This window comes from Nicotiana sylvestris, chromosome 4 (assembly GCF_000393655.2).
Source record: "Nicotiana sylvestris chromosome 4, ASM39365v2, whole genome shotgun sequence".
Lineage (NCBI taxonomy): Eukaryota > Viridiplantae > Streptophyta > Magnoliopsida > Solanales > Solanaceae > Nicotiana > Nicotiana sylvestris.
Genome location: NC_091060.1, coordinates 40,751,279 through 40,778,112, shown reverse-complemented (window position 1 = coordinate 40,778,112; position 26,834 = coordinate 40,751,279). Strand labels below are relative to the sequence as shown.

The following is a 26,834-nucleotide window of genomic DNA, read 5'->3' as shown; positions in this document are numbered from 1 at the left end:
AGTTTTTGGTCTCCTAAATAAAGGTCGGGTCAAAAAACCTATCTAGTTGCTCTTTGTCTGAAAATACTTCGTTTTTCCAGTCAAAGAGGGGCAGCTGTAGACATGTGATTTTTGACCCTCCCCAAGATTTTACACATTTTAGCATTTAAATACTTAGTTTATGTCTAATATAGTTATTTCAACTAATATTGACTCTTTTTCTTTATTTCGTCACAAAATGAAATTACAAAAAAATATTTTTATTTTATGTACCTTTCATAAAATTAAAAAAAAATACAAAAATAAAACCTTATTTTATCTTTTTATAATCTTGAAAGTACAAAAAAATAGTTTCACTTTTAATATCTAGTTTTATTTTAGTAGTGTGTTCTAATTAATTAAGAGTAGGTTTTATATTTCCATATTAAGAGGGGTTGCTCTGATGGTAAGCAACCTCCACTTCCAACCAAGAGGTTGTGAGTTCGAGTCTCCCCAAGAGCAAGGTGGGAAGTTCTTGGAGGGAAGGATGTCGAGAGTCTATTTGGAAACAGCCTCTCTACCTCAGGGTAGGGGTGAAGTCTGCGTACACACTACCCTCCCCAGACCCCACTAAGTGGGATTATACTGGGTTGTTGTTGTTGTCTTTTTAGCCCAAAATTAAGACCCAAGAAAATATGGACCCAACCCAATTTCAATGTTAAACCCCCAAAACCCATTAGACCCATGAGATGTTTCTTTTTAAACCCTAAAAATCCCTAAGCATAAAAGGACCCCTAGACCTAAGACTAAAGGAGCTGAAAATACACCCTAGACCTAATTCCTAGACTAGATCCGCCGTTTTCACAAGGACCCCCCCCCCCCCCCGAACTTCGTCTTCTTCATGTCAGACCTGAAGCAGCGCCATTTAACACCAAAAAACGACCCCCCCCCCTTCTGCTTCTTCTTCAGGTTTTGAACACATAGACCCAAAATCAATGTTTTCTTCTTAACAGAGACCACACGAAATAGAGAAGCAACGAGAGCTTCTCTTCAGCTTTGACACCCAAAACAAAACAAAAAACCTCGAAATCCCTAAGAGATTCAGCGACAGAGCACACGCACACAACCTAACGCCTTATTTCCCGTCCGTTGAACTCGCCGGAAAACGAATTTCAGCCAAAGCAGAGCAACAACCAAACGACAATCAGCCACCCATTTTCAAAAAAAAACAGACCAATTAGATCTGAAAACCAAGAAAATGTTTCTAAAAATCTGGATTTCTAGGAAGTTTTGAGGTCAGAATTTGCTGCTTGATTGTTGAGGTTTTCCGAACCCGTGCAATTTCAGTCGAGGTTTTTCAGTCCGGGTTTCCACTCTACGGCTGTTGCAATTGGAAAATTTGTCCCTTTTGAGATTAATCGCACATGAAATGTTCCTGTTTTGATTCCAGTTTTTCGGAAAAAAGGGAATAAGACAACACAATTCTAGTTCCTTCCTTCAATCATGGATTCCAAATATAGAGGTGGATTGAGTTGAGGTATCGTCCGAGTTCGGTTCATTTGAACTTTGATTGCAGTTTGTCTGTAATTGCTTTCGAGCAGAATTAGTTGAAAGGCTTCATCAAGGTCCATCCCTTCTATCTCGTTGCCTAAAAATGAGTTAATGATTGTTTGGTTGTCCGTTTCTTTATCCTCTATGTTATTCAATGTCAAAGTGAATTTAAATTTGGGGTTGCTATATGATTCTTGTTTCTTTTGTGTGCATTATTCTCTACTGTTGGACAGTGAAACGTTGGGTAGAGAATGAGGCATAATAGTTTGGTTTAGTCTGATTTTACACTTAAGAAGTATGAATAAGGTTTGGGTTTAAATTCCTTTAAGCATAATTTGGTTTACATCAATTTAATTTTAAGGTGATTTCTTTGTTTAATCAAGTTGATTTAGTCGTTAGGAGTATGCTTAGGCCATCAATATTCATGAATCTCGTAGTTTGCTTTAGGCATGTAATTAAATCATCACAACTACGGGTATGGTTCCCATGGCGTGGTTGTGACACTTAACTTCAAATTAGTTTTTAAATATGAATATTCGCAGTTCTTTTAATTGAGTGCATTTCCTTTAAAAGAAATTGAGGCGCGCCATTCATACATTTGAATTACATAATCTATGGCCCTCGTATTGATCATCTTAACTAATGTAGAAAAAAAATGTCCTGAACTCTCGTAGTTTGCTTTAGGCGCGTTAATTAAATAAACTGTCATAGTTGCGGGTACGGTTCCCGTGACGCAGTTGTGGTGCTTAATTTCTAAGATCTAGGGGTACATTTATGTGACCCGAATCTTGTCAATAAAATAAACACGTTGTGGATTGTGGGTACGGTTCTCGTGACCTGATTCGCGATGTGTAATTAAATAATTATTTGTATAACAAATTGGTCATTAAAAGTGGTTTAAAAGGAATAAAAATGCACATAGGTTTCAAAGATGTTTTAAAATCAGATAAATAGGCCAATAATAACAGTTGAGCGACCGTGTTAAAACCACAGAACCCGGAAATGCCTAACACCTTCTCCGGGGTTAATAAAATTCCTTACCCAAATTTCTGTGTTTCGCAGACTGTAAAACAAAGTCAAACTTCCTCGATTCGGGATTTAAAACTGGTGATTTGGGACACCATAAATTATCCCAAGTGGTGACTCTGATTTTTAAATATAATAATCTTGTTTCGATTGTCACTTAAATTGAAAAAAACTCCCTTATACCCTTCCGGGGTAGAAAAAGGAGGTGTGACAGTACCAATTACTATTATATGTTGTCATCTGGTGCCAATTTCTCTTTACATTCTATAGCCGAAAAATGTTATAAAATTTATATAATTTTTATATTATATATATATATATATATATATATATATATATATATATATATATATATATATATCGGGCTATTATTTTTAAAGCGGATATACAGTGTCATTTTTTCTATTTTTAGGGGATATTTACACAAATAGCCAATTAAATTTACTATTTAATTTTTTAAATGGTATACATAGATTATACATAAGATATATATATTAGCTGGCTATTATTAATTTAAAAAATTAGTAAACTACTATTTAGGTTAATTCTTCTTTTTTTTTTTCTCTCCGAAACTACACTTGTAACTTTACCAAACCAATTCATCCAATTCCAATTTGCATCCATTTTCAAGCACCATTATTCCCTTTATATATATAATTTTGTAACAGACTTATCCTTTCCCAAAGCATAGACCATAGTTTAATAATTCAAGAACCTTGTTAAACTATCATCGTTTAATAAAGCAAAATTATGAAGCTTTCAAATAACTTCCTTATTTCACAGACCTTGTTCGGTTTTCTTTTAATCTTTTTTTTTTTTTTTTTGGAACGCTTCAAGTGTGTTGAAAGAAATCTCTCTAAACTTTAAAAATAAAAAGGCTTAAAAGAAACAGTCCAAGCATTCAGAACGTGTCTTATGCAAGAATGCTGCTTATTATTAAAAATAAAACAAAAAACTAAGAAAAATAAAAGTCAGGATCACTCATCTTTGGATGGACATATTTTTTTTTTTTTAGTCCACACAAATCAATTTTCTGCTTTGATGATTTCAAACCTGATAAAAGTTCACCCATTTCATGTTCTACGAGTTATTTGTCACATATGTTTCAATGGAAATTCATGTCAAAAAACTTTTAGTTGTATACATCAAACCAATAACCACATGTGTAAATATTTATATAAACTTTTTACTTAATTATGATTAATTATTATGGTCTCATTTTAATTTATCACTTGGCTATATAGTAAATTAGTAAATTAAGGGTCATTTGGTTTAAAGGTTAGTTATATTGGATTAGTTATTCTGGTATTATTTCTTATTGACTGTTTGGTATGTTATATTAATTTTGGGATTGTCAATTTTACTGCTTTATCATGTGATAACTTATCCTGGGATTACTATTCTACCTGCTGGCAAGTATAAATTATCTCGATATTTTTAATCCTGGATAACTTATCCCAGAATTAATAACCAGGCAAGGAATAAGGTGGTACTAAATTTTTGCCCTAAGGAACAAGGAATAAGGCCGAAGCCAAAGCATTACTCTCTTTCGATGATGACGATTCCGGGAGCGTAAGTGGATCCGAGGGGGGGGGGGGGGGGTTCTGATGGCGAAGGTGTAGCTCCCGAGGAAAATTAAGCACTTAGGATTTTTTTTCTTTTTGAATTTTTTGTGTAGGACCCTGACCGATCCATATAAATATTTTCATATATATAAAAGATCTCTTTTCCCTTTGATTTTTCTTTATTTCAATTTTTGCCTTGGAAAATTCATTTTCGTTCATGCCTTGTTCATGAGTACAAGACTTAGGCAATTTGGTTCAAGTCGGACTAATGTAGTTTTCATAATCGAGTGAGTATTTGTTCGAACTCGAAATAAGATGACCCTTAGGTTTTGGTTGAGTGAGGTTGGCTTTTCGAACTCAAAAATAAAATGGCCCTTAGGCTCTTGAATTAGGCTGATATGGCCTTAAAAGAATGGCTTTTTACCCTTTTCGGCTTAGAAAGTTAATCATGTAAAAATTTGTTATGCCTTAGCACGAGATAAATTTGTACCCATTAGGGTTTTCGAGGGTTAGTGTTATCGAAAACCTTTGTTTCGTTACGCCTTAGCGTGAAATAATCTCATTCGATAGTTTGAACAATTCGGTACTCCTTAGGGTTTTCGAGGGTTGATGTGATTGAAACCCTTTATAAATTTGCTGAGGGTAGCCTTTTAAACCGGTTTTATGAAAATATTTGAAGGCCTATTTTATTACGGAATTCGGACATCTCCGAACCGTGTTAGTTTGGCCGTAGCCTTTAATTTGAGGTTTGCCTCTTGGGCTTGTTTATCAATTACATTTCGGACTTGTTCGAAATGTCAGTCCCGGAGTGGGGTGGTCGTGGCCTATAAAAACGAGGGTTGCCTTTTTAAGGTCTTATGATCTCGAGATTTTAGTAGTTCGGACGGCGATCCACGAGTATGGGGTAAGTTATTCGAACTTCAGTTGTGATCGGGCCTTAAGCATGTTTCCATGACAGGCCAAAAGTAAGAAATTGTAAAGTGAAATTTTCTCTAAGGCATGAAATATTTGGCAAGGAAAAATACTTTTCTCAATATATTATACATGCGTACATGTTTGTCTTTAAGTCTCAAGTAATCTACATGGGCACGATTCGTTTGACCATTTGGCCCTTACAAAGTTTTACCTATCGAGACCCTGTTGGCATGAAGTACCTTCCTTATAACAAAGCTAACATCCGAGGGTGATGACCTCCAGTATTCAAGGTTGATTGTAAAGAAGCCTCAGATACTGTTGAATTGACTCAAGGTAGCACAAAAAATGGTTGCTTCAATAAAAACCTCACCAGAAAATCCCACTTGTGACAAAAATAGGTCCAAGGGAAAAAGAGTGCAACACGTGCTTTAAAACCTAGGGACTTTGTGTTGGAGAGTTCCTCGATGTCTTCGATCGAACACCTGCAATTGGTTAGTATAAAATACAAATGGAAATAGAGAAGGTTGTACCTTAACAGTAATATCATTTGAGGAGTGATATGTTCCAATTGTTTGGTAATTGCTCGCCGTCCATCGTACCAAGTTTGTAAGATCCCTTTCTGACGATTTCGAGGACCTGATATGGTACCTCCCAGTTTGGGCCAAGTTTTCCTTCGTTTGGGTCTCGAGTATTGAGGGTGACCTTTCTCAGAACTAAAATAGTGTCGAAGATTGGCTTTTCGATTGTAGTAATCTTTCGATCCGTTGTTTCTGTGCGGCTATTCGAATGAGGGTGGCTTCACGTCTTTCATCTAGAAATTCTAGGCTCGTATTCATAGCCTCGTGATTTGACTCCTCTGTTGCATACCGAACCCTGAAGCTAGGTTCTCCGACTTCAACCGAGATCAGAGCTTCGACACCGTAGACTAAAGAGAATGGTGTTGCCCCGTACTGGATTTCGACGTTGTTCGATATGCCCAAAGGACCTCGGATAATACTTCTCTCCATTTTCCTTTGGCTTCGTTCAGTCTTTTCTTCAAATTTTGGATGACGGTCTTGTTTGTCGGTTCGGCCTGTCCATTCCCTCTGGGATGACACGGTGTTGATAGGATCCATTTTATTTTATGGTCTTTGAAAAACTTTATTACTTTGCTGCCGACGAATTGCTTTCCGTTGTCGCATACGATCTCATCAGGCATTCCGAACCGGCATATAATGTGGTCCCAAATGAAGTCTATGACTTCTTTTTCTCTGACTTTCTCGAAGGCATATGCTTCAGCCTACTTAGAAAAATATTCAGTCATAAATAAAATAAATTTAACTTTACCTGGGGCCGATGGTAGAGGACCGACGATATCCATCCCCTATTACATGAACGACCATGGGGATAGGACTGAGTGGAGTTGCTCTCCGGACTGGTGGATCATTGGCGTATACCTTTGACATTTGTCGCATTTTTGAACAAATTGTTTAGTGTCTTTTTCCATATCGGCCCAATAGTATCCTGCTCTGATGACTTTGTGAACCAATGACTCGGCTTGGAATGGTTTTCGCAAGTGCCCTCGTGAATTTCTCGTAGAACGTAGTCGGTGTCTTCTGGTCCCAAACATTTTGCTAGCGGTCCATCGAACATTCTCCTATACAATGTTCCATCTTCAGCCAAAGTGAACCGCGTGGACTTAGCGCGTAGAGTCCTTGATTCTTTAGGATCTGATGGAAACTTCCCGTTTTTTAGGTATTTGATGTACTTATTCCTCAAATCCCAGGTTAGACTCGGCGTGTCCTTCTTTGATCTCCGACCTCAAAAGTTGTACGACAGTCCCCGAGCTAAGTTCATCATCTTCGATCGATGACCCCAAATTTGCAAGGGCATCAGCCTCGCAATTTTGTTCTCGAGGTACGTGTTGTAGGGTCCATTCTTTAAATCGAATATAGAGACACCTGCAATTTATCCAAGTATCTCTGCATTCGATCTTCTCGGACCTCGAAAGTTCTGTTGACTAGATTTACCACAAGTTGGGGGTCGCACTTGGCCTCGATGGCCTCCGCTCCCAAGCTCTTAGCTAACTCGAGACCTGCAATCATGGCCTCATATTCGGCTTATAGTTAGTTAATTTAGAAGTTTTGATAGATTGTCTAATCGTATTACCTGTGGGTGGCTTTGCCTAGCCGGGACTCCTTCACATTCGAAGCGCCATCCGTGAAGAGGGTCCACACCCCCGACGATGTACCTGATTTTAATAATAGTTCCTTTTCGACCTCGAGTACGAGGACTGGCATGAAATCGGCCACAAAGTCTGCCAAAATTTGAGACTTGATGGTCATTCAGGGTTGATACTCGATATTGTACCCGCTGATCTTGATGGCCCATTTGGCCAATTGACCCGAGAGTTTGGGCTAGTGCAAGATGTTGCGAAGGCGGTAGGTGGTTTCAACACAAATTGGGTGACATTAAAAATATGGTTTTAATTTCCTAAGAGGCACTTATTAAAGAAGGAGCTAATTTTTCTAAGTGTGGGTACCGGGTTTCGGCTTCACCTAAGGTCCTACTAACATAATATATAGGAAATTGCGTACCTTGCTCTTCTCGAACCAATACTCCACTTACTGCTATCTCCAAGACTACTAAGTATAAGTAAAGTTGCTCGTCCGCCTTTGGGGTGTGAAGCAATGGTGGACTCGACAGGTATCGTTTGAGTTCCTCTAAGGCTTGTTGACATTTCGATATCCATGCAAAATTGCTATTTTTCTTAAGTAGTGAGAATAACCGATGGCTCCTATCTGAGGACCTCAAAATAAATCGACCCAAGGCGGTTGTGCGTCATGTTAACCTTTGTACGACCTTGACATTGGCAACAACTGTGATGTCTTCGATTGTCTTGATTTTATGGGGGTATTTCGATCTCCCGATTTGATACCATAAAGCTGAGGAACTTACACGAGCCGACCTTGATTGCACATTTCTCTGGATTAAGCTTCATGTTATACTTTCTCAGGATGTCGAAGGTTTCCTGCAAATGTTTCAAACAGTCCTCTGCTCGCATGGGCTTAACTAGAATATCATCAATATAAACCTCATTGATTTACCTATTTGTTCTTCAAACATTCGATTTACTAGGCGTTGATAAGTAGCACCAACATTTTTAGTCCAAAAAATTTACATTATAGCAATAGGTGTCGTACTTAGTGATGAACGAAGTCTTTTTCTGATCCTCCGAGTTCATCTGCATTTGATTGTACCCGGAGTAGGCATAGAGAAAACCAAGGATCTCGTGGCCGGTCGTGGCATCGATCATGCGATCAATATTCAGCAAAGGAAAGGAATCTTTAGGACATGCCCTGTTTAAATCCTTATAGTCTGTGCACATTCTAAGTTTGTTTCCCTTTTTAGGGACTACAACTACGTTTGCTAACCATTCGGGATATTTTACCTCCCGAATGGATCCTATATTGAGAAGTTTTGTTACCTCATCCTTAATGAATGTGTGTGTTACCTCGGACTGAGGTCTCCTTTTTTATTTCACCGGGCGGAACTTCGAGTCCAAACTCAGTCGATGCGTAGTGATCTCCGGTGGGATCCTTGTCAAATCTAAGTGGGACCGGGCAAAACAATCCATGTTATTTAAAAGGAATTAAATGAGTTTTTTCCTGAGCTCGGGAGTTAAACCCGTGCCCAGGTATACCTTTCGATCGGGCAGATGCTCGATCAGTACGACTTGTTCCAGGTCTTCGACCATTGACTTTGTTGCATCAAAATCATAGGAGATCATGAAGGTTCGAGGTATCATATAATCATCATCCTCTAAGGTTTCCTGTTCCTCCGATCGGGTCAAGGCCGGCGACTGTGGTTGCTATTTGACTTCTTGTTTTCCCTTCGACTCTGATCCATTTATTGATGACAACGCTGATATCAATATTACCTCATCGATTGCAAATATTTCCTTGGCGGTGGGATGTTCACCGTACACTATTTTGATTCTTTCTGATGTTGGGAATTTCAAGACTTGGTGAAGCGTAGAGGGCACTGCTATCATATTATGAATCCAAGGCCTTCGGAGCAGCGTGTTGTACCTCATATCGCCTTCAATCACATGGAACTTTGTTTCCTGGATAGTCCTGTTCACTTTTACTGGTAGAATGATTTCCCGTTTGGTGGTTTCACTCACCATGTAGAAGCCGTTAAGTACCCGAGTTGTGGGCACGATCTGATCTTGGAGGCCGAGTTACTCTACGACCCTTGCTCGGATAATATTTGTCGAGCTATCTGGATCAATCAACACACGTTTAACTTGAATTTTATTTATAAGGATAGATATTACCAGTATGTCGTTGTGAGGCTGTTCGATCCCTTCTACATCCTCGTCGTTGAAAGATAAGGTTTCTTCTGGTAAGTAGTCCCGAGTTCGCTTTTCCCTCGTGATTGTCACTTTGGTGCATTTGAATATCGATCCTTGAGGGATATCGACCCCACTAACGATCATATGAATTACGTGTTTTGGCTCTTCCTGCTCGTTCTGCCTGTTCGAATCTCTGTTTTTGAAGTGATTATTGGCCCAATCACTTAGGAATTCTCGAAAGTGACCCTCGTTAAATAGACGAGCTACCTCTTCTCTCAACTATCTGCAGTCTTTGGTCTTATGACCATGGATACTATGATATTTGCACATTTTATTAGGGTTCTTTTGAGCTGGATCGGTCTGTAAGGGTTTGGGCCATCTAGTATCCTTAATCCGACCAATGGCTGATACAATACCCGATGCATCGATGATGAAGTTGTATTCTGACAATCAGGGTGCTTCTTTGGTCCCGGCGTCCCAATCGAATCCATGTTTGCTCATAATCCCCCGGGAACTCTGTCCCGATCATTCCTTCTATTGTTTCGTATGGGGTTGCATCCAGGCCCGTTATTTCTCTGATCTCCGCTGTATGGCTGGTATCTATCTCTATTCGACCATGGCTCCCGATCGACGTCTCTTTTAACTGTGTCGGCGGGCCTGTGGGATAAATAGAACTAATTGGAGTTCCCAGTTGATCATCTTCGACCCTAATCTTTGACTGATACCGATTATGTACATCGGCCCAAGTGACAGTCAGATATTCGATCAAATTTTGCTTCAACTGCTGTGAAGCTATGGAGCTTCACGTGTTAAGACCTTGTGTAAAATCTTGAACAGCCCAGTCGTCGGTGACTGGAGGAAAATCCATTCTCTCCGTTATCGAGATGTGAATTTCCCGAGCATCTCGTCATCCTTTTGCCCTACCTTGAAGAGGTCTGATTTCCTTGTTGCAACTTTAATGGCTCCGACTTGGGCTTTCACAAAAGAATCCGCAAGTATAGCAAACGAATCAATAGAGTTGGGTGTTACGTTATGATACCATATCATGGCACCCTTCGATAGAGTTTCTCCAAATTTCTTTAATATAATAGATTCAATCTCATCATCTTCTAAGTCATTCCCCTTTATTGTGCATGTGTAAGAAGTGACGTGCTCATTAGGATCGGTGGTCCCATTGTATTTGGGGATTTCCAACATACAAAAATTCTTAGGAATGGGCTTCGGATCCGCACTTGGAGGGAAAGGATTTTGCACGAACTTCCTCTAATTCAAACCCTTTAGAATCAGGGGTGCCCCCGGTATTTGGTCAACCCGTGAGTTGTACGTTTCTACCTTTTTGTCATTAGCCTAGATTTTCTTTTCACCTGATTTGATCCGCTTTGTGAGCTTCTCGAGCATCTTCATAATGGCGAGGTTAGTCCCATATTCATTGGCGTTCGAGTTCTCTGCTACGGGTTCGATTCTATGAACAACTTCCTGTGATGTTTCGAGCTCTATTTTGCTTGGTGCTCGATTATGATTTTGGAGTTGCGCTATCGCAGCTTGTTGAGTTTGCAACATTTCGAATATCATTTGAAGGCTAATTCCGCCTTCTTCTCCACTCTGTGCGTTCTAATCAGCTGCTCGAGCACCTCTGCGGACGTTGTTTTCGTCGTCGACGCCCAAATTCCCATTAATGGCAATATGAGAGCTGACATCGACTGGGTCTACGGCCGGTGGTCCATCGGGGTTGACTGGAGGTACTCCGTTTTCCGGGCGACTATGTTTTCGTTTTCGCCATGGAGACCAAGGTCGTTGTCTGTGTGAGAGGGTGCGGCTTGAGAGTTTGACATGTTAATTCCTGAAATCAAAGACACTTACGAGAACAAGCGTAAAGCAGTGTGTGTTATGGGAATTAATACCAGGCAATCACTATTATCCTTAGCCCCATGGTGGGCGCCAAACTGTTTACCCTAAAAATTGGATAACAATTAAACTTATAATGTGGTTTTAAGGATACGTGATCTCACATAATATCAATTTATGAATACGAAAATTAGTAGCAAAAATTAACAATAAAGTTAAGCAAACTAGTGTTTGAATAGAGTTCAGCCCTCGAGTTGAATACCCTCGAACTGTTCGACGCAAGAATAGTTAAAAATATAGCAATATGATGAACAAGAATATAAGCCAGAAAGTATTGTATTTCTTTGATATGCGTGAATGTAAGGTGTCTACAAAACGATCAGAACCCTCTTTATATAGCAGATGAATCCTATCTATGGTACAATTCTAATTAAAGAAGTAAATCCCATGATTAGCCTAAACAACCGCCCTTGATTTGATGTTCCGGGATTTCGCCATGATCTTCGACTAGTGACGGATATCTCGCTTTTCTGTTATCGTACTTTACTTGAAGTCTGACATATTTGATCTCGATCGTTGCTGGCCCCGATCTTGATAGACACCTCGATCATCGAACTCGATACCTTGTCTTTGTGCTCTGGTCTGATCCACTACGAGGCTGGCCTTTGATGCAATTCTCCGGCCTCGATCAAATAGTAAAATCGGGTAGGCCCGGTTTAACCGTGTACATCCATGACATGTGTGTGTGTGTGTATATATAAACTGTTTACTTAATTATGATTAATTATTATATAGTCTCATTTTAGTTTATCACTTGGCTATATAGTAAATGTAGTAAAATAAGGGATCGTTTGGTTTGAGAATTAGTTTATATTGGGATTAATTATGCTGGGATTAGTTATGCTGGGATTAGTTATACCTAGATTAGTTATCCCGGTATTTTTTTTTATTGACTTCTTGGTATCTTGTATTAATCTTGGGATTGTTAATTTTGCTGCTTTATCATGTGATAACTTAACCTGGAATTCTTATTTTACCCTCTGGCAAGTATAAGTTATCTTGGTATTATTTTTAATCTTGGAATAATTTATCCCAGAATAATAACCAAACAAGGCATAAGACGGTACTAAATTTTTGTCATAGGATTATTTTTGCTCATTCATTACACCAAACGACCCCTAACCCCTAATAGTATGATTTAGTATATAAAGTGAGTGTAAGCTTTTTTTTTTTTTTGCTTGATTCCATGTTTCATGGAATAAAAGAAGTTCGTCAAACAAATAAGTTAAAATATAAACCTCACAAAGTTCATATTCTGATTTGAATAAAATAATCAGTAATTAGTGAATAAACTCGAACTCAAGAGAGTTAGGTTATTCCGTGCTTATATTTTTTAAATTTTGGTGTATTAATAGCAATTTCTCTTCGTGGTCTGCTCCGAGATAATTTTCTCGTGCTGGATCGTGAGTGGACAAAAGGGAATTACAAGAAGGAACCAATGCACTTATTATTATTTTTTTTAAAGTCTTAGAAAGGACAAAAATAAAATTATAAAATCTATTTCCATGAAAAAATTGAACCACCGTATCTAAGTACAAAATTATTTCCGTTATATGAATGACCATCAATGTGTTTTCAATCAAACGCCATAAGAAAATTTATTTTGTTCAGATTTTTCAGAAAATTGAAAAACTATTTAAGGTACAGAAAAACTTTTCCATATTGGTGCTTAGTAGGAAAAAAAATTCTGAAAAATCAAAAAGGTTTTCTTTTTATTTTTAATTCTGAGATAGTTCAACAACTATTCTTGTTTGTACTCAATCAGCACTTTATTATTGCTGTTTTGTTTGATTTAATTTAGTAAGTTTCTTTATCGTATAAAAGACAATGCGTATAACGATTCATTTCACTTTGGTAGTTCTTTACCCATTTAATTTTAAAGTGCCTATCATATATTATCAGCTTCCATTGCATAAACAAGAAAGTAGGATAATGTTGTCAATAATGAATGGTCTACGTAAATGATTCAATTAGCCACCCATACCAAACCAAATAACCAAATCCACTAATGCTTTCAAAGTTGAACCTGAGTTTTGTGCACTAACAGGTTAAAAATGACCTATAATAACAGATAATTATAAACTCAACTTGAACATATGGAATAAAGTAAATAATTCCCAATACAATAACAACAACAAGTAAAATTCCATTAGTGGGGTCTGGGGAGGATAGTGTGTACGCAAACCTTACCTCTACCTCGGGTAGAGTAAAGATGTTGTTTCTGAAAGACCCTCAGCTTAAGAAGACAAAAAGAGACAATATCAATACCACCAACCGATATCATAGGAAAAATAACAACATCATGAAAACCAGAAAACCAGAAAATAGATGCAAAGCAAAAGTGACGGCCAGTAAATAGACCTGGCACTATGAAAAGCAAAAATAATTCCCTATAATAGGTAAAATAAATATACTTATAGTGTTAAAAAAAAAAACTTTACACTACCAATGTATATAAATTAAGTTCTCATAAAATATAGTACTAAAGACACACTTTACAGAGACCTCTTAACCAGCAAATATACTAATCATTTTAAAGAAATGATGCTTCCAGTTTCAAGTTCACTGGCTTTACAAAAATCATGCATTCAAATCTGAAGTAGATTTTTTCCTTTTCAACACTTTTTTCCTAATCTACATAACATAATAATCCTTAAAAAAAACTGCATTGGTGCTATCATGGGAAAACATATATTAATAATTTTCCAGCATTCCTGTTTAGCATTTCCTTCCTAAGGTTGATGACAATTTGAAACTAACTCACAATCAGCTGGACAGAGAATCACAGCTCCCAAACCTTTGCAAATATTTTGAGTAAGATACTCTTATATTACTAGCAAACAGTACATCACTCTGGAAAGTATCATGGTATTACATTTTACAACATGTGACTCAAGAGATATCAACTCAAATGCAAGAAATGACAGATCAAACTGGACATACATCATTAGTTGCAGTAACTACTCAGCTAAAAAGAGCAGATTTCAGATGCATTTTCTGATGACAATGCAGCCAATTAAGGCAAACAATGGCAGCAACATTTACTTGCCCTTTAACAAGTCAGGATCAAGCTAGCATGAAAAACAGAGTAAACATCAGGAGAAGGTTGAAATCTCTCATAGAACTTTACTACAGTTCCTTAAGATTGAAGTGGAAGACCATGGGCGGATAGGAAATATTTTGACTCAGATAATCACACAGAAGAAAGAAGAACTACTGCTATATGAATACAAACAATTGAATTTACAGAAGAACAGGAACAAGGTAGTAAGTACTGCACTTGAAACATTAAAAATTCAGCTCACATTGTGAACAATTGTCTTTCATCTGAGAACATACCTACTATGTTAAACTTATTCTGATGAACATAAATAAAGAAAATTATGAACAAATCGAATCATTTTAACAGAATTAGCATCACCAGAGCAACAAAACTTTCTCCTTTCTATACTCCTTCTGTTACCTGAGGAAACTCAATGATTTCATCAAAATTTCCAAATTCAGGTGAACCACTACACTGGTCAATCAGTCACAAATGTATCATCCTTCGTCAGAGAAAAAAAAAAAACATGCTTCCAACTTCCCATCTGCAGAAACAAACATCAAAACCACGATTAACTTCCAAACTTGCATTGAGAAAAATTATGATATTCAAATCTAACACCTTAATAGCTTATAAAGTAGAATGATGAAAGTTTACCTTTTCAATCTACTGATCTTCAGGAACTTTGTATAAGTCAGGTGTAATTTCCGTCAACCACAACCCCGGAAATAACGTCTGCAAAATAGATAAATTCACTATCAAAATGATTATCAATTACAGCTACTGCTATGCGCAAATTACAATCTTTTATATCTGTTCCATCTATTTAGTCCGATTATCATAAATCAAAAGATTCAATTTAGAGAGGAAATTTTTTGACTTACATCCAAATTCTTTTGAACAAATTTAGCTCGTTTCTTGGGTCTACGAGGGGGTCTATGTCCCACCATCGCCATGAAATCCTCCTCGATCTCTCCTCGCGAAAGGGGTACCGAAAACTTCACTCTCTGTCTCTTCTCGCCGCTGGCAGAAGCTCCGGCGGCCGCTCCACCGGCAAAATCACTTCGAAGTGTCGGAGATTTGTTTTCCGTCCTTAACGGCGACGGAGCATTAGTTCTATAAGCATCAATCTTCAACCCTCCTTTCGATCCACCACCACCACTTCCGGCGGCACCGGCGCCGGCAACGAATCCATTAGGCTCCTTACAAGCCGCACGCCGAGTCCTCAAGTTCCACGGCCTGGACAATTCACCGGCATATGATACAGCCGCAGTCGCAGTTTTCGCCGGCGCCGGAGACAGTTGTTGCTCCTCCAAACCTTCTCTAAAAATTGCGTCTTTTATCTTATCAGCTTCTGTTTGGAGATCAAACATGAGTTTCTCTCTCACAGCTCCGATTCCTTCACCGGCATCCTGCTTTTCCGGTGGCCTGAATTTTCGATCATTTGATCGGCGCCGTCCGATCAACTCAGACCCAAATGACCTGCGATGAATGGCGGAGATTTGTCCGTCGGATTCAACCTTAGCGCACCTTAAGAACTTTTGGTTCCCCCACTTGAGCCCACACGGTAAGGTGAAATTGTGTAGAGGCGGCTTCGATCTTTCTGGTCCCATCGCCATGAATAAAAAGTCTCTAAACTATTCCAATTTGCATACAAACCCACAACCCCAAATTGCTCCCTCTAGCAATACAGACACAAAAATTTCTCAAACCAAAAGACAAAGTTCCTTCTTTTTCCTATTTCTTTCACTTTGATTTCCCGGAAAAACTCTTTCAGAAAAACATCAGAGAAGAACAAATGAAGAGGGTTTCAAATACTTGCTTAATCTTTCAAGCTTTTGTTTTGGCTTTAGTTTATGTGAAATTGCAGGGAAAGCAGTGTTATATATATATATATATATATATATATAAGGCAGCCAAAGAAGAGAAATTGAGAGAGAGAGAGAGAAGGGGCGGTTTTAACGTTCGGGGTACAGAGTAGGTGCTAAGATGCGCGGTGGATTGAACGCTTTTTATTTGGAGTACATTCTTTTTTAGGCTTGCTGCTAAATTTTGAAAATATTGCTTTTTTTTTTCTTCACAAATTTGATGATTTAGTGGCCGTTTGGACATAAGAATTATAAAATTTCGAAAAAAAATAAAGTAAAAATAGTATTTGAAAATTAAAGTTATGTTTGAATATGAATAAATTTTTGATTGTTTTTAAATTTTTGTGAGTGATCTGAATTGAAAAATAGCTCTTTGGAGTTTTTCAAATTTTTGAAAAATGTCGAAATTCATTTTCAAGTAAAAAATAAAATTTTCTGGCCAAAACATTGATTTCGAAAAAAAGTGAAAAAACAATTATGGCCAAATGGGCCCTTAAACTTGGGTCTGATTATCCTCATTAGATTAAAATAGGTATTTGAAAATCGAAAAGTCCGAATTTCAACTTTATGAGTTTTGATTTTTAAATGCCGACTTTAAATATTTATAAATGGGTACTACATTTAATATATGTAGTTATTTAATAAAATCTTTTTGAGTAAGAGTTATCGGATTTAATCGAACCCATATATGGACCTCTATCATCGCTTTTTAAATTTTTTTCACACGTTATACTGTTTGAACAAGGTGTAAACGAACTCATAACTGAACTTCTACCTCTGCCCTGCTTGGGAGATTCTGCTTAACTAAACAAAGTTGACTTTGAAACATTAAAATAATACAAATTTCTTTGTTTATAAGACAAAATTTTGCAACCGATGCAATGCTTGATTTTTGGTAGTTCATTTCGTATTATTAATATAGGCATAAGTTATGATGTATTTTATATACTAATTGTGAGCACGTGATTTTTGCCATATGAGAATTACTCCCAAAAATTCAAAATAAAATGGTTTGGTTTATTTGTGATTTATTTATATTTTTTGTCTGTGCCTGTTTATTTCTTCTTTAATTAAGAAAAAATACAAAAAATATGTGTTGCATGTGCATTTAGGATTTAATTTTGCAATTTAGGAATTAACAAGTTTGTTTACAAAATGGGAAAATCACAAAAAATATTTACTTTGCATCTTTTGCATTTAATGTCCGAATTGTGTGATTTTTATCGTTATTGATGTTTAATTTCGTGTAATAGTTATTATTAAGTGTCAATATTTTTAGTTAATTGCCAAATTTACAATTTAATTAGGATTTTTAGTTTTATTGTTGAAAAGAAAAAATTGAAAAATAATAATAATAATAAGAAGAAGAGTTAAATTCAGTTGGGCCAATTTGGCCAAGCCCAAATCCTTACAGCCAAACTAGGCCAAAAACCAGCCCATACCCGCCCCAAATCCAGTCCACCTGCGACTCAACCAAACGATGATGTTTCAGGCGTTTCAATCTGGACCGTTGATCTCAGCTGATCAAACGGTCCCAAAGCTTTGATCAAACCCGACCCCCGACCCGTCACTCCAATACCCGGACCGCCCCAGTACTACTCCAAACGACACCGTTTGAGTTAAGTGAACTGATCTGGACCCTTGATTTCTCTTGATCGAACGGCCAAGATCAAACCACCACCCCCCCCCTATATAAATGAAACCTCATACCCAACCCCCAAGTCCAAACCCCTGTTCATCATCGTCTCTCAGAGACGAAGCCCTTCCCCCAAACCCTAGCCGTCATGGCATCCCTTCGCCTGAAACCCGGCGGCAACGACGCCGCCGGCCACCAAAATAACACCCCTGAACCTCCTAACCACCCCCCCCCCAAAAAAAATCCAAATCCCTCACCCGTTTTGCTCGAATCAACTTGCAGCTTCTCGAATCTTCAATCGAAGATTCGAGCAAAACTTGAAACCCACCCCAACCAGTCCCAAACTCACACCAAGGCACCCCCTGACCACCCTCGTTACAGATCTGTTGACTGCTTGCCTCGAATCAACCTCCAACTTCTCGAATCTTCAATCGAAGATTCGAGCAAGACCTAAATCTACCCCAACCAGTCCCAAACTCATATCGGACATGTCCATGACCTCCCTCGTCACCAAACCACCGTTGGTTTGGTTCGAATCTGGCTAGAAACACTCGAACCCCAAATCGAAACGTAAAAACCCTAGAAAAACCAAAACTGGTTTCTGTCCGAAGTTTAAAAGGTTTTTGGTGTTTAACTGACCTTAGTCAAAGTGTTCTCAGTTGAGAACACTCGATTAAGGTCCGTTTGACCTCAAAAAAGTTCAAGTACGAGTTGATTCAAGTCTGTCTGTTCTTTGTTCCAATTTAAGGGATTTTTCTTTTTTTTCTTTTATTCTATTTTTGATGTTTTAAATGTCTGTTTATGTGTTTAGTATTGTTATATTAATTTTTCAGTTTTTTCGATTGTTCTGTTCTTCTCCCTCATGCCTTTTTATTTGGTCGAATTTGTTTCTGTTCTTTATTGTGTATAATTATAGGCTGTGTAATCGATTCAAATAAGTTTCGTCGATTAGTTTAAGTTTTATTACAAATCCCTGTTCTTGTCAATGCTGCTTGAATTGCCTGATTATCTATTTCGGATTGATTGATGTCAATTGTTGTAGGCAATCGGTTAATTAGTTTTCGTCGATTAATTCGTTCTTGTTAATAAACCAATAAGTTCGTCAAATGGCTGTTGTGTATGCTTGATCTGTGGACACCTAGCTTCAGGGCATTGTCAATAGGCTGACAATGAACCTGCATTCATGTTACCTGTATTCACGTTCATTTTGGTTCAGTTTCAATTTCAGTTTTTATGATTCTGTTGAGTTCTATGTTATGTTAGTTTGGTTTTGGATTTAAATCCAGTTCATTTTTGTTTCAGTTGGAACTCAACCTTAGTCATTCAACTGTTAGGAAAATTGGTTATAGCTGTTAGTCAGATTTAGTTTTAAATCATTTTTAGTTTGAACAGATTTTAGAGTTAAAAAGTTTTAATACGGATGAATAGATTATTAGGGGCAGTAATATTAAGGGGTTTCAGGGGTGATTTGGGAATGGAACAGTAGGGTCATATTTTAGTGTTAGTGACTTGTTAGTGGGGTATTAAATGTCCTTAAATTAATAAGGTAATGGGAAACAAGAGGGAATGGGGGCTGAAAATAAGGAAAAAGTTTTCCTTAGTGGGTTTTAAGTGGAGAAAAAGGCAGATTTTGAGTGGGAAAGGGGGTCGGGCAGTAAGTTTGAAAGGTCGGGCAGTAAGTTTGAAAGGTCGGGCAGTAAGTTTGAAAGAGAGGGCAGGTTTGTATAAGAGGGCAAAATTAGGATTGAAGAGGGAGGATTGGGAAATTAAAAAAAAGGGATTGAATTTTGAGAGCTGGTGAAGTTGAAAAAGAATAGCTACTGTTTTTCATTGCCTGGTTTAGGATCTGAAATAGCTAGAACTTTCTTCTTTTTACTTCTGCTCTATACTTGGGGAAGTTTATAGTTGCTGGTTATTTGTTGCTGCACTGCTGTCGCAACTTTTGTTTGCTACTACTGCTGCTGCTGATCCTCTTTTTCTTCTTCTTGCATTGTCAATACCAGGTACATGCTTCGAACTCCCTTGATGTATTTCCTCGAAGTTCACAAATGGAAATATTCACAGATTTGTGTTCATTTGTAGGCTGCCTGTTGTTTACAATTGGATGAATTGATAGTTAATTATACCTAGTCGATATTGGTTATGTGTTTTGTATTATATGATAGTGGAGACATACGGATTGTAATTAAGAGCTAACTGAACTGCTATGCTCATGTTGACATGCTGTTAGTTTACAAATTTGAACTGCTATGCTCATGTTGACATGCTGTTGTCACACCTCCTTTTTCCACCCCCGCGAGGGTACAAGGAGTTTTTTCCAATTAAAGGACAATCGAAACGGGATTTATTTATTTATTTCAGAGTCGCCACTTGGGAGATTTAGGGTGTCCCAAGTCACCAATTTTAATCCCGAATCGAGGAAAAGAATGACTCCATATTACAGTCTGCGTACCAGAAATCCGGATAAGGAATTCTGTTAACCCGGGAGAAGGTGTTAGGCATTCCCGAGTTCCGTGGTTCTAGCACGGTCGCTCAACTGTTATATTCGGCTTGATTATCTGATTTTATACAAGTGTGAACTTATGTGCAAAATTTAACTTTTAACCGCTTTTATCATTTACTGTTTTTATCAAGAATTGCAACGTTGTGAAAATGTATCTCGAACCGCGTTACAATCAATGTACCCGTGGTCGTCGACACACTTTGACTCCGTTGAGATTTGGATTTGGGTCACATCAATGTGCACCCGAGTTTAAGGAAATTAAATTATTAAAGGCGCGCCTAAAGCGACTAGCGTATCATTTACTTTGGGTAGGGCCGTGGAATTTTACTAAACGGTCCATCCCGAAGTCTAAGCAATTTTAAAGCAAATATTTACTGAGGGCCCTGCAATTTTGTATTTTTATTTGGCGAGGCTCATCTCATTCTTATTTTTTAAAGATAAACCTACAGTGACTACATTTCTTCTATTAAGTTTGTCTCTAAAAATAAAAGAAAATTCCTCAATTAATTACATGCTGAAAAACATAACTTATTAGTTATTAGTTTACGGCTAATGTGAATGGAAAATTGCGATCGAGTTTGTACAAAGAAAAACTGCTTTCATTCTATATTCTATTATTCAATAATACTAACTCATGAGATTGACACACCATAATATCAAAACAAATTAACAAGTATTTGATTAATTTAAACTAACATTATTAGATGAAGAAGTTATACATATGCAACCCCATTACTCATTAATTAATCGACTACATTTTTATACAAAGAAAGGAAAATTATATTCAAACACAAATCTAAACAGGAGGGATTCAACAGGAACAAAGCCTGATTAATATTTCATTTCGCTTCAAGCCGAGAGTGTACAAATGTGTACCTGGAATTCGAATTACAAATAGAGAAAAGAGGTCAAGAGCAACAATGTACAGCAGTAGCACAACAACAGAATCCCACAGCAAATAACAGCAACAAAAACCAGCAATAACCAGTGTAACAATGGTCAGAACCAAACTGAAAACCCCCGGAAAGCCTGACTGAAAATTCAGTAGCACTAAACGCAATCCACAGAAGCAGTAACAAAGTTCTGATTTCAGTAGTAAAGAAAAGGACCTCACTTTCAATTTTTAGCTCTCAAAGACTGACTTTTAATTGTGAAAAAATTAGCCTATTTCTCACTTTGAAGTTCTGAAAAAAATTTCTTCTCTAAATTTTCCCGTCCTTTATCTCTATATCAACTCCTCCTATTTATAGGCTAGAACTAAACATTATTTATTCAAAGTTTTTCACTTTCAGCCTGTATATTCCCTCTCATGTGCATCTATACACTTTTATCATTAATCCCATGCTTATTTTCTGATTTTTCCACCTTTAAAGATACCAGACAGGGTGTATTCTACACTGCTAATTCCCTTTTCATTAAATAATTCATTAATTTTAATTATACACTGAATATTCAACTAGCAGACTACTAACACTAAACATTTAAAAAATTTTAACACCAAAAAATAACCCTGAAAATCCCCTATTATTATTGCCTTGCCATCACTCTTAGCAATCTGTATTTAAACCTCTCTGATTTACAACTACACCAAATCACTACACAGCTACAACCAATCCTTAAGTCAAATTCACACAAATGATTCAAGCATCAAAACAGACCAACGAAGTGATTCATGCTGTATTCGTCCAAACAAAGCAGTCATAAACTAACTATTCGACGAAGTTGTTCAAATAGAATGTAGCTTATAACGCACACTCAAACAAACAGAAGAAAAATCTTGACCAAATAAAAGGTCTTTGAAGAAGAAGGAGAACTAATGAGCAAGACAAGATTTACAAAAATAACATTTTAAACAAAGATTCAATAATCCGAAAAATAGAATGAACAAAAACAAGATTACAAACAACACTTAAAACCAAAAACCATAACAAAAAATAAATCAAATGAACTAAATAATCTTGAAAGAAAAAAAAATCTAAAACTTGAACGAACCCAAGTTGAAACTCGGATTTGAACTATTGGAGGTCGAACGGACTGTTTTGTGGACGTCGAAAAAGGACGAAGCAGAAGCTAGTCGTTTGGACTGTGGCGAACTGACTGGAAGGAGACAAGGTGGTCGTGAGGAGCAGCAGCAGCAGCGAACAACTGCTGCTCGACGGGCTGGGGTGTGACGACGGGCAGCAACGGTAGCAAGCAGCAGCGACGGGGCAGTGGGTTTGGTCGACGAGCATCTGAAGCAGTGAGGCGTGGTCGATGGGGAACAGTAGCAGACGCAGGAGGGCAGTAGCGGCAGCACTGCTCGTGAGGAGCAGCGGGGTTTGGTGGGTGTTGGGCAGTGGGGTTTGGTCGACGGGATGGTGGTCGACGGAAGCAAAAGTGGGTGGTGGTGAGGTTGTTTTGGACGTGAAAGGAAAGGAAGCAGTGGGGTAGTGTTTTTGGTTTTATTTTCTTCTTCTTCAAAAATGAAGAAGAAGGTGAACAGTGCCTTCTTCAAATTTTCAGAAATTTCCCCCACGTTCCTTTCCACTTTTTCCTTTAAAATCTACCCTCCCTCGTGTGTTTTGTCCTTGTTCAAAGAACATGGACTCCACGTGTGTAGGGGTCCAAGACTTGTGTCCTCCATGCGTGGTGGGGTTCCCCGTGTGTGGTGTTCCGTCCGTGTTCCCCACGCGTGTCCCCCATGTGTGGTGGACTCGAATTATTATGGGCTAGGTTCGAAAATTAGGCCTAAAAACGGGTAGTTTGAACCCAAATATTATTCTTTTGCCCGGACCCGAAAATAAAACACGATGTTATTCAATTAATCCTATGCAAGCAAAATAATTACAAAAATAAGACTAACTTTAAAAACAAAACTATTTTTTTTTAGTATTTTTCAAGATTAAAATAGCTGCAAAGCATAAATAAAACTATTTTTGTCATTTTCGTTTTATATAAAGATAAAATATAAAGTACTATTGTTTTGTATTTTTTCAAGATTAAAATGGCTACAAAACGTTAATAACTCTTCTTTTTTTTGTAATTATCGAAATTATACAACGATAAAAATATAAAGTACTATTTCTATATTTTTTAAGTTTAAAATGACTACAAAATATTAATAAAACTACAATTTTTTATAATTTTCGAAATTATATAAAGTATAAAAAATAAGGTACTATTTTTTGTATTTTTTTCAAGTTTATGAGAAATACATAAGCTAAAATTTACATATATATTTTTTGTAATTTTTCTTTTGCGACGAAATAAGGTAAAATAGTCAAAATAACTATATTAGACTCAATTCAAATATTAACGTTTTGTAGCCCTCTTTTTTTTTTTTTGATAAAACTAAAATTCTAAATTGAGCTACAAACTAAATTAACTCCAAAAATACTAATTAAACTCCTAACAAAAATTATCATACACAATTAAACACCAATTAAAACAAAATTGCATAATTTGACATTAAATGCTAACAATGCAAAATATTCCTATTTTTGTGACTTTCATTTTTTGTAAAACAAACTTAATTAAATACTAAATGAAAATGTGATATATTTTATATTTTTATTAATTAAAACAAATAAACATGCACTCATAAAAATACAAATAATTATACAAAAATACCACAAAAATAACAAAAATTGCACACAAAGAAAAAATTATTTTATTTTGAATTTTTGGGAGTAATTCTTTCATAGGGCAAAAATCACGTGCTTACAGCTGTTAGTTTATAAATTTGAGCTGCTAGGTTGTCAGTTCGCTTTACCTAAACATGATATGAGCTAGAGTTTGTGGTTATAACTGCTACGCCGGTATTTTAGGTGTGAGCTTACTTAAAGGATGATTTTGTGATTGTTGGCACTAGAACGTATTCAGCCATTGGTTAGTGTATCTGTTTGTTGGTGATCTTAAGGTAGAACTCAATTGTTATAAGGTGTTGTTGGCCTTCCTGATTAGTTGGAAGTTTGATTCCTATTATGGCTCCACCTTAGTGACTGATTGAAATATGTTTGTGACTTATTGCTTAATGCTAATTGACAAAGGGTACACTCTATTGTTTCTGTTTCTATACCATGTTCTTTCCAGGAGTCCAGACAATAAAATCCATTAAAAATGAAATACAACAACCCATCTCTTTATGCTTGAATACTAGTTGATTATTGTTACAAAAGCTTATGTCTAATAAGCGACGAAAACAGAGGCGAACGAACTTGAGATTTTGAATGATGTCATATAATATTTGTTTGGTTGTGCTGATTTTGGTTCTGAATTATTCTGTTAATGGGCCGTTTCGATAAATGTTTAAGCCATAAGGCCATTCTGAAATAAGGAATGTATAGCCTTGCAACTCATTTGGGCCAGCTGCCAGCTCAATGCCATTTCAGCTGAACGCTTAGCTTCAATTTAACACAAGCCCAATAGTTATTAAGTTAGCTTGAACATTAGCCTAAAAATAATTAGAATTCCTTTAAGCTCTCCTTAATTAATTAGGCTCTTGCGATTGGTTTGAGATGTGTCATATTAGCCAAGCCAACAATTATGGCCCTCACTTAATTAACTTTAATCCTTTAGAAATCGAGGTGTGCCATTTAGTGAATTTTCCATGGCCTCGCAAAGTTAAAAATGCGTAGTGGCTTTTAAGGGCAATGTTTTAATAAAGTTATTTTCGTAAATTTGGGTGCGCATTTATGTGACCCAAATCCAAATCTCAACGAAGTCGAAATGTGTCGCTAATCACGGGTACATTGATTGTGACGTAGTTCGAGATGCATTTCCACGACGTTGTAAATTCCTTTTAAAAATAATGAATGAGACGAGCCTCGACAAACAAAAATACACAAGATGTGGGGTCCTCTATACGTGTTGGTAAAATTACTTAGACTTCGGGATGGACCGTTTAGCAAAATTTCACGGCCCTACCCAAAATAATGATACGCTAGTCGCTTTAGGCGCGTATTTAATAATGTTATCTTCTTAAGCTCGGGTGCACATTTATGTGACCCAAATCCAAATCTCAACAAAGTTGAAATGTGTCAATAACCACGGGTGCATTGATGTGACGTGGTTCGAGATGTATTTTCACGATGTTGCAATTCTAGGTAAAAAATAATAATCATAAGAGCGCTACACAGTTAAAATTTGCACATAGATTCAACATGTATTAAAAATCAGATAAATAAGCCGAATATGATAGTTGAGCGACCGTGCTAGAACCACGGAATTCGGGAATGCCTAACACCTTCTCCCGAGTTAACAGAATTCCTTACTCGGATTTCTGGTTCGCGGACTGTAATACAGAGTCAATATTTTCCTCGATTCGGGATTCAACCGGTGACTTGGGACACCATAAATCTCCCAAGTGGCGACTCTGAATCTTTAAATAAAATCCCGTTTCGATTGTCCTTTAATTGGAAAAACTCCCTTTTACGCTCCCTTAATGGGGGTGTAGCCAAAAAAAGGAGGTGTGACAGCTCTGGCGACTCTGCTGGGGATCTGAACCCAGAATCTCTGGTTCAGGGTTCAGAATTCGAGCTTATAATAATTGTTATATCTGGCTTTATTTATTATCTGATTTTATTACATGTTTGGGCCTAATATGCTAAATGTTGCTTTTTACCGCTTTAATATTATCTGAACTGTATATATAAACTGCTACGAAATCCCTCTCTTCTCTCTCTTGAGGAGTGCACGCTGGTCGTGACTTCTTTCTGTTAGTGTCATATCCCAAAATAGAACGAGGATTCGGAGGAGTTGCAAAACCGGATGATCTTTTGGTTACCGGTACGTAGTTCCCATCCTCGGCTCGAGTGGTCCGCTAGGGTAAGCCAGGTCTAGAACAAACACCCAGGATGAACCTAGTATAACAAAACCTCATATTGGATCCCTAGTAGGAATGCTTATTTGCATCATGTGCACTTGACTTAGGGGACTCAACACAGGGGTTGGGTCCGTCTAGGACAAGTAACCTGAAATGAAAAAGACCATCCTGCTGCATCCTGTTTGTTAAAAAGAAAATAGCAGTGTAGAGAGACAATTACCTTCTTTTTTTTTTTGAAAAAAAAGTTTGTGAAAATGTTTTTAGTGTAATTTATTTAAACAAGTCTTGTTGTCAGAATTAGTTTATTGTCGTTGCCCGAACTACGCAAACCTGATTCTCGTCTTTCGGGGCGTGATACGTAGGCAACCCACATAGGGTCCGGTATTCCTAGTAAATATTATGTTCTTGGCTTTGCGGGGTCTTAGTCAAATTTTGCACTTCTAGCCACTTTTTCGCCAAATAAGCCTTTTTGCAAAAATAGCTAAAAAAAATGTCAAAATTTTTAATCTTTCGTCATAAATAAGTCGGGTGATTCCATTCTTGTAAAAATAGCCGAATGTCCCTAAAAAGACGTCGGAAGGCTGTTTTTGCAAAAATAGCCACTTTTGGTCATTTTAAATGTTTTGTCCGGTTGGTAAAACACAGCCTTTAAATCTTCTTCGAAGTGCTGAAAGGCCGTATTGACAAGACCGGAGTTTTATTTAAATGTGTGTCAATGTTAGTTT

General features: G+C 37.3%; 1 protein-coding gene across 2 annotated transcripts; it reads right to left on the bottom strand.

The window, feature by feature from the left end:
- Positions 1-13,366: 13,366 nt before the first annotated feature.
- On the bottom strand, positions 13,367-16,282 carry LOC104242454 (uncharacterized). Of its 2 annotated transcripts, XR_715002.2 has the most exons (4): positions 15,184-16,282; positions 14,957-15,034; positions 14,720-14,843; positions 13,367-13,492 (listed from the first exon to the last, which is right to left on the bottom strand). XR_715002.2 is itself a non-coding variant. In XM_009797506.2 (3 exons), exons 1-2 carry the CDS (start codon positions 15,916-15,918, stop codon positions 14,966-14,968), a joined length of 804 nt encoding a protein of 267 aa, XP_009795808.1. In that variant the 5' UTR covers positions 15,919-16,282; the 3' UTR covers positions 14,519-14,843; positions 14,957-14,965. The 2 variants fall into 2 exon arrangements, 1 of the variants encoding a protein (XP_009795808.1); XM_009797506.2 differs by lacking the exon at positions 13,367-13,492 and having other exon boundaries at positions 14,519-14,843.
- Between the last annotated feature and the right edge of the window lie 10,552 nt (positions 16,283-26,834).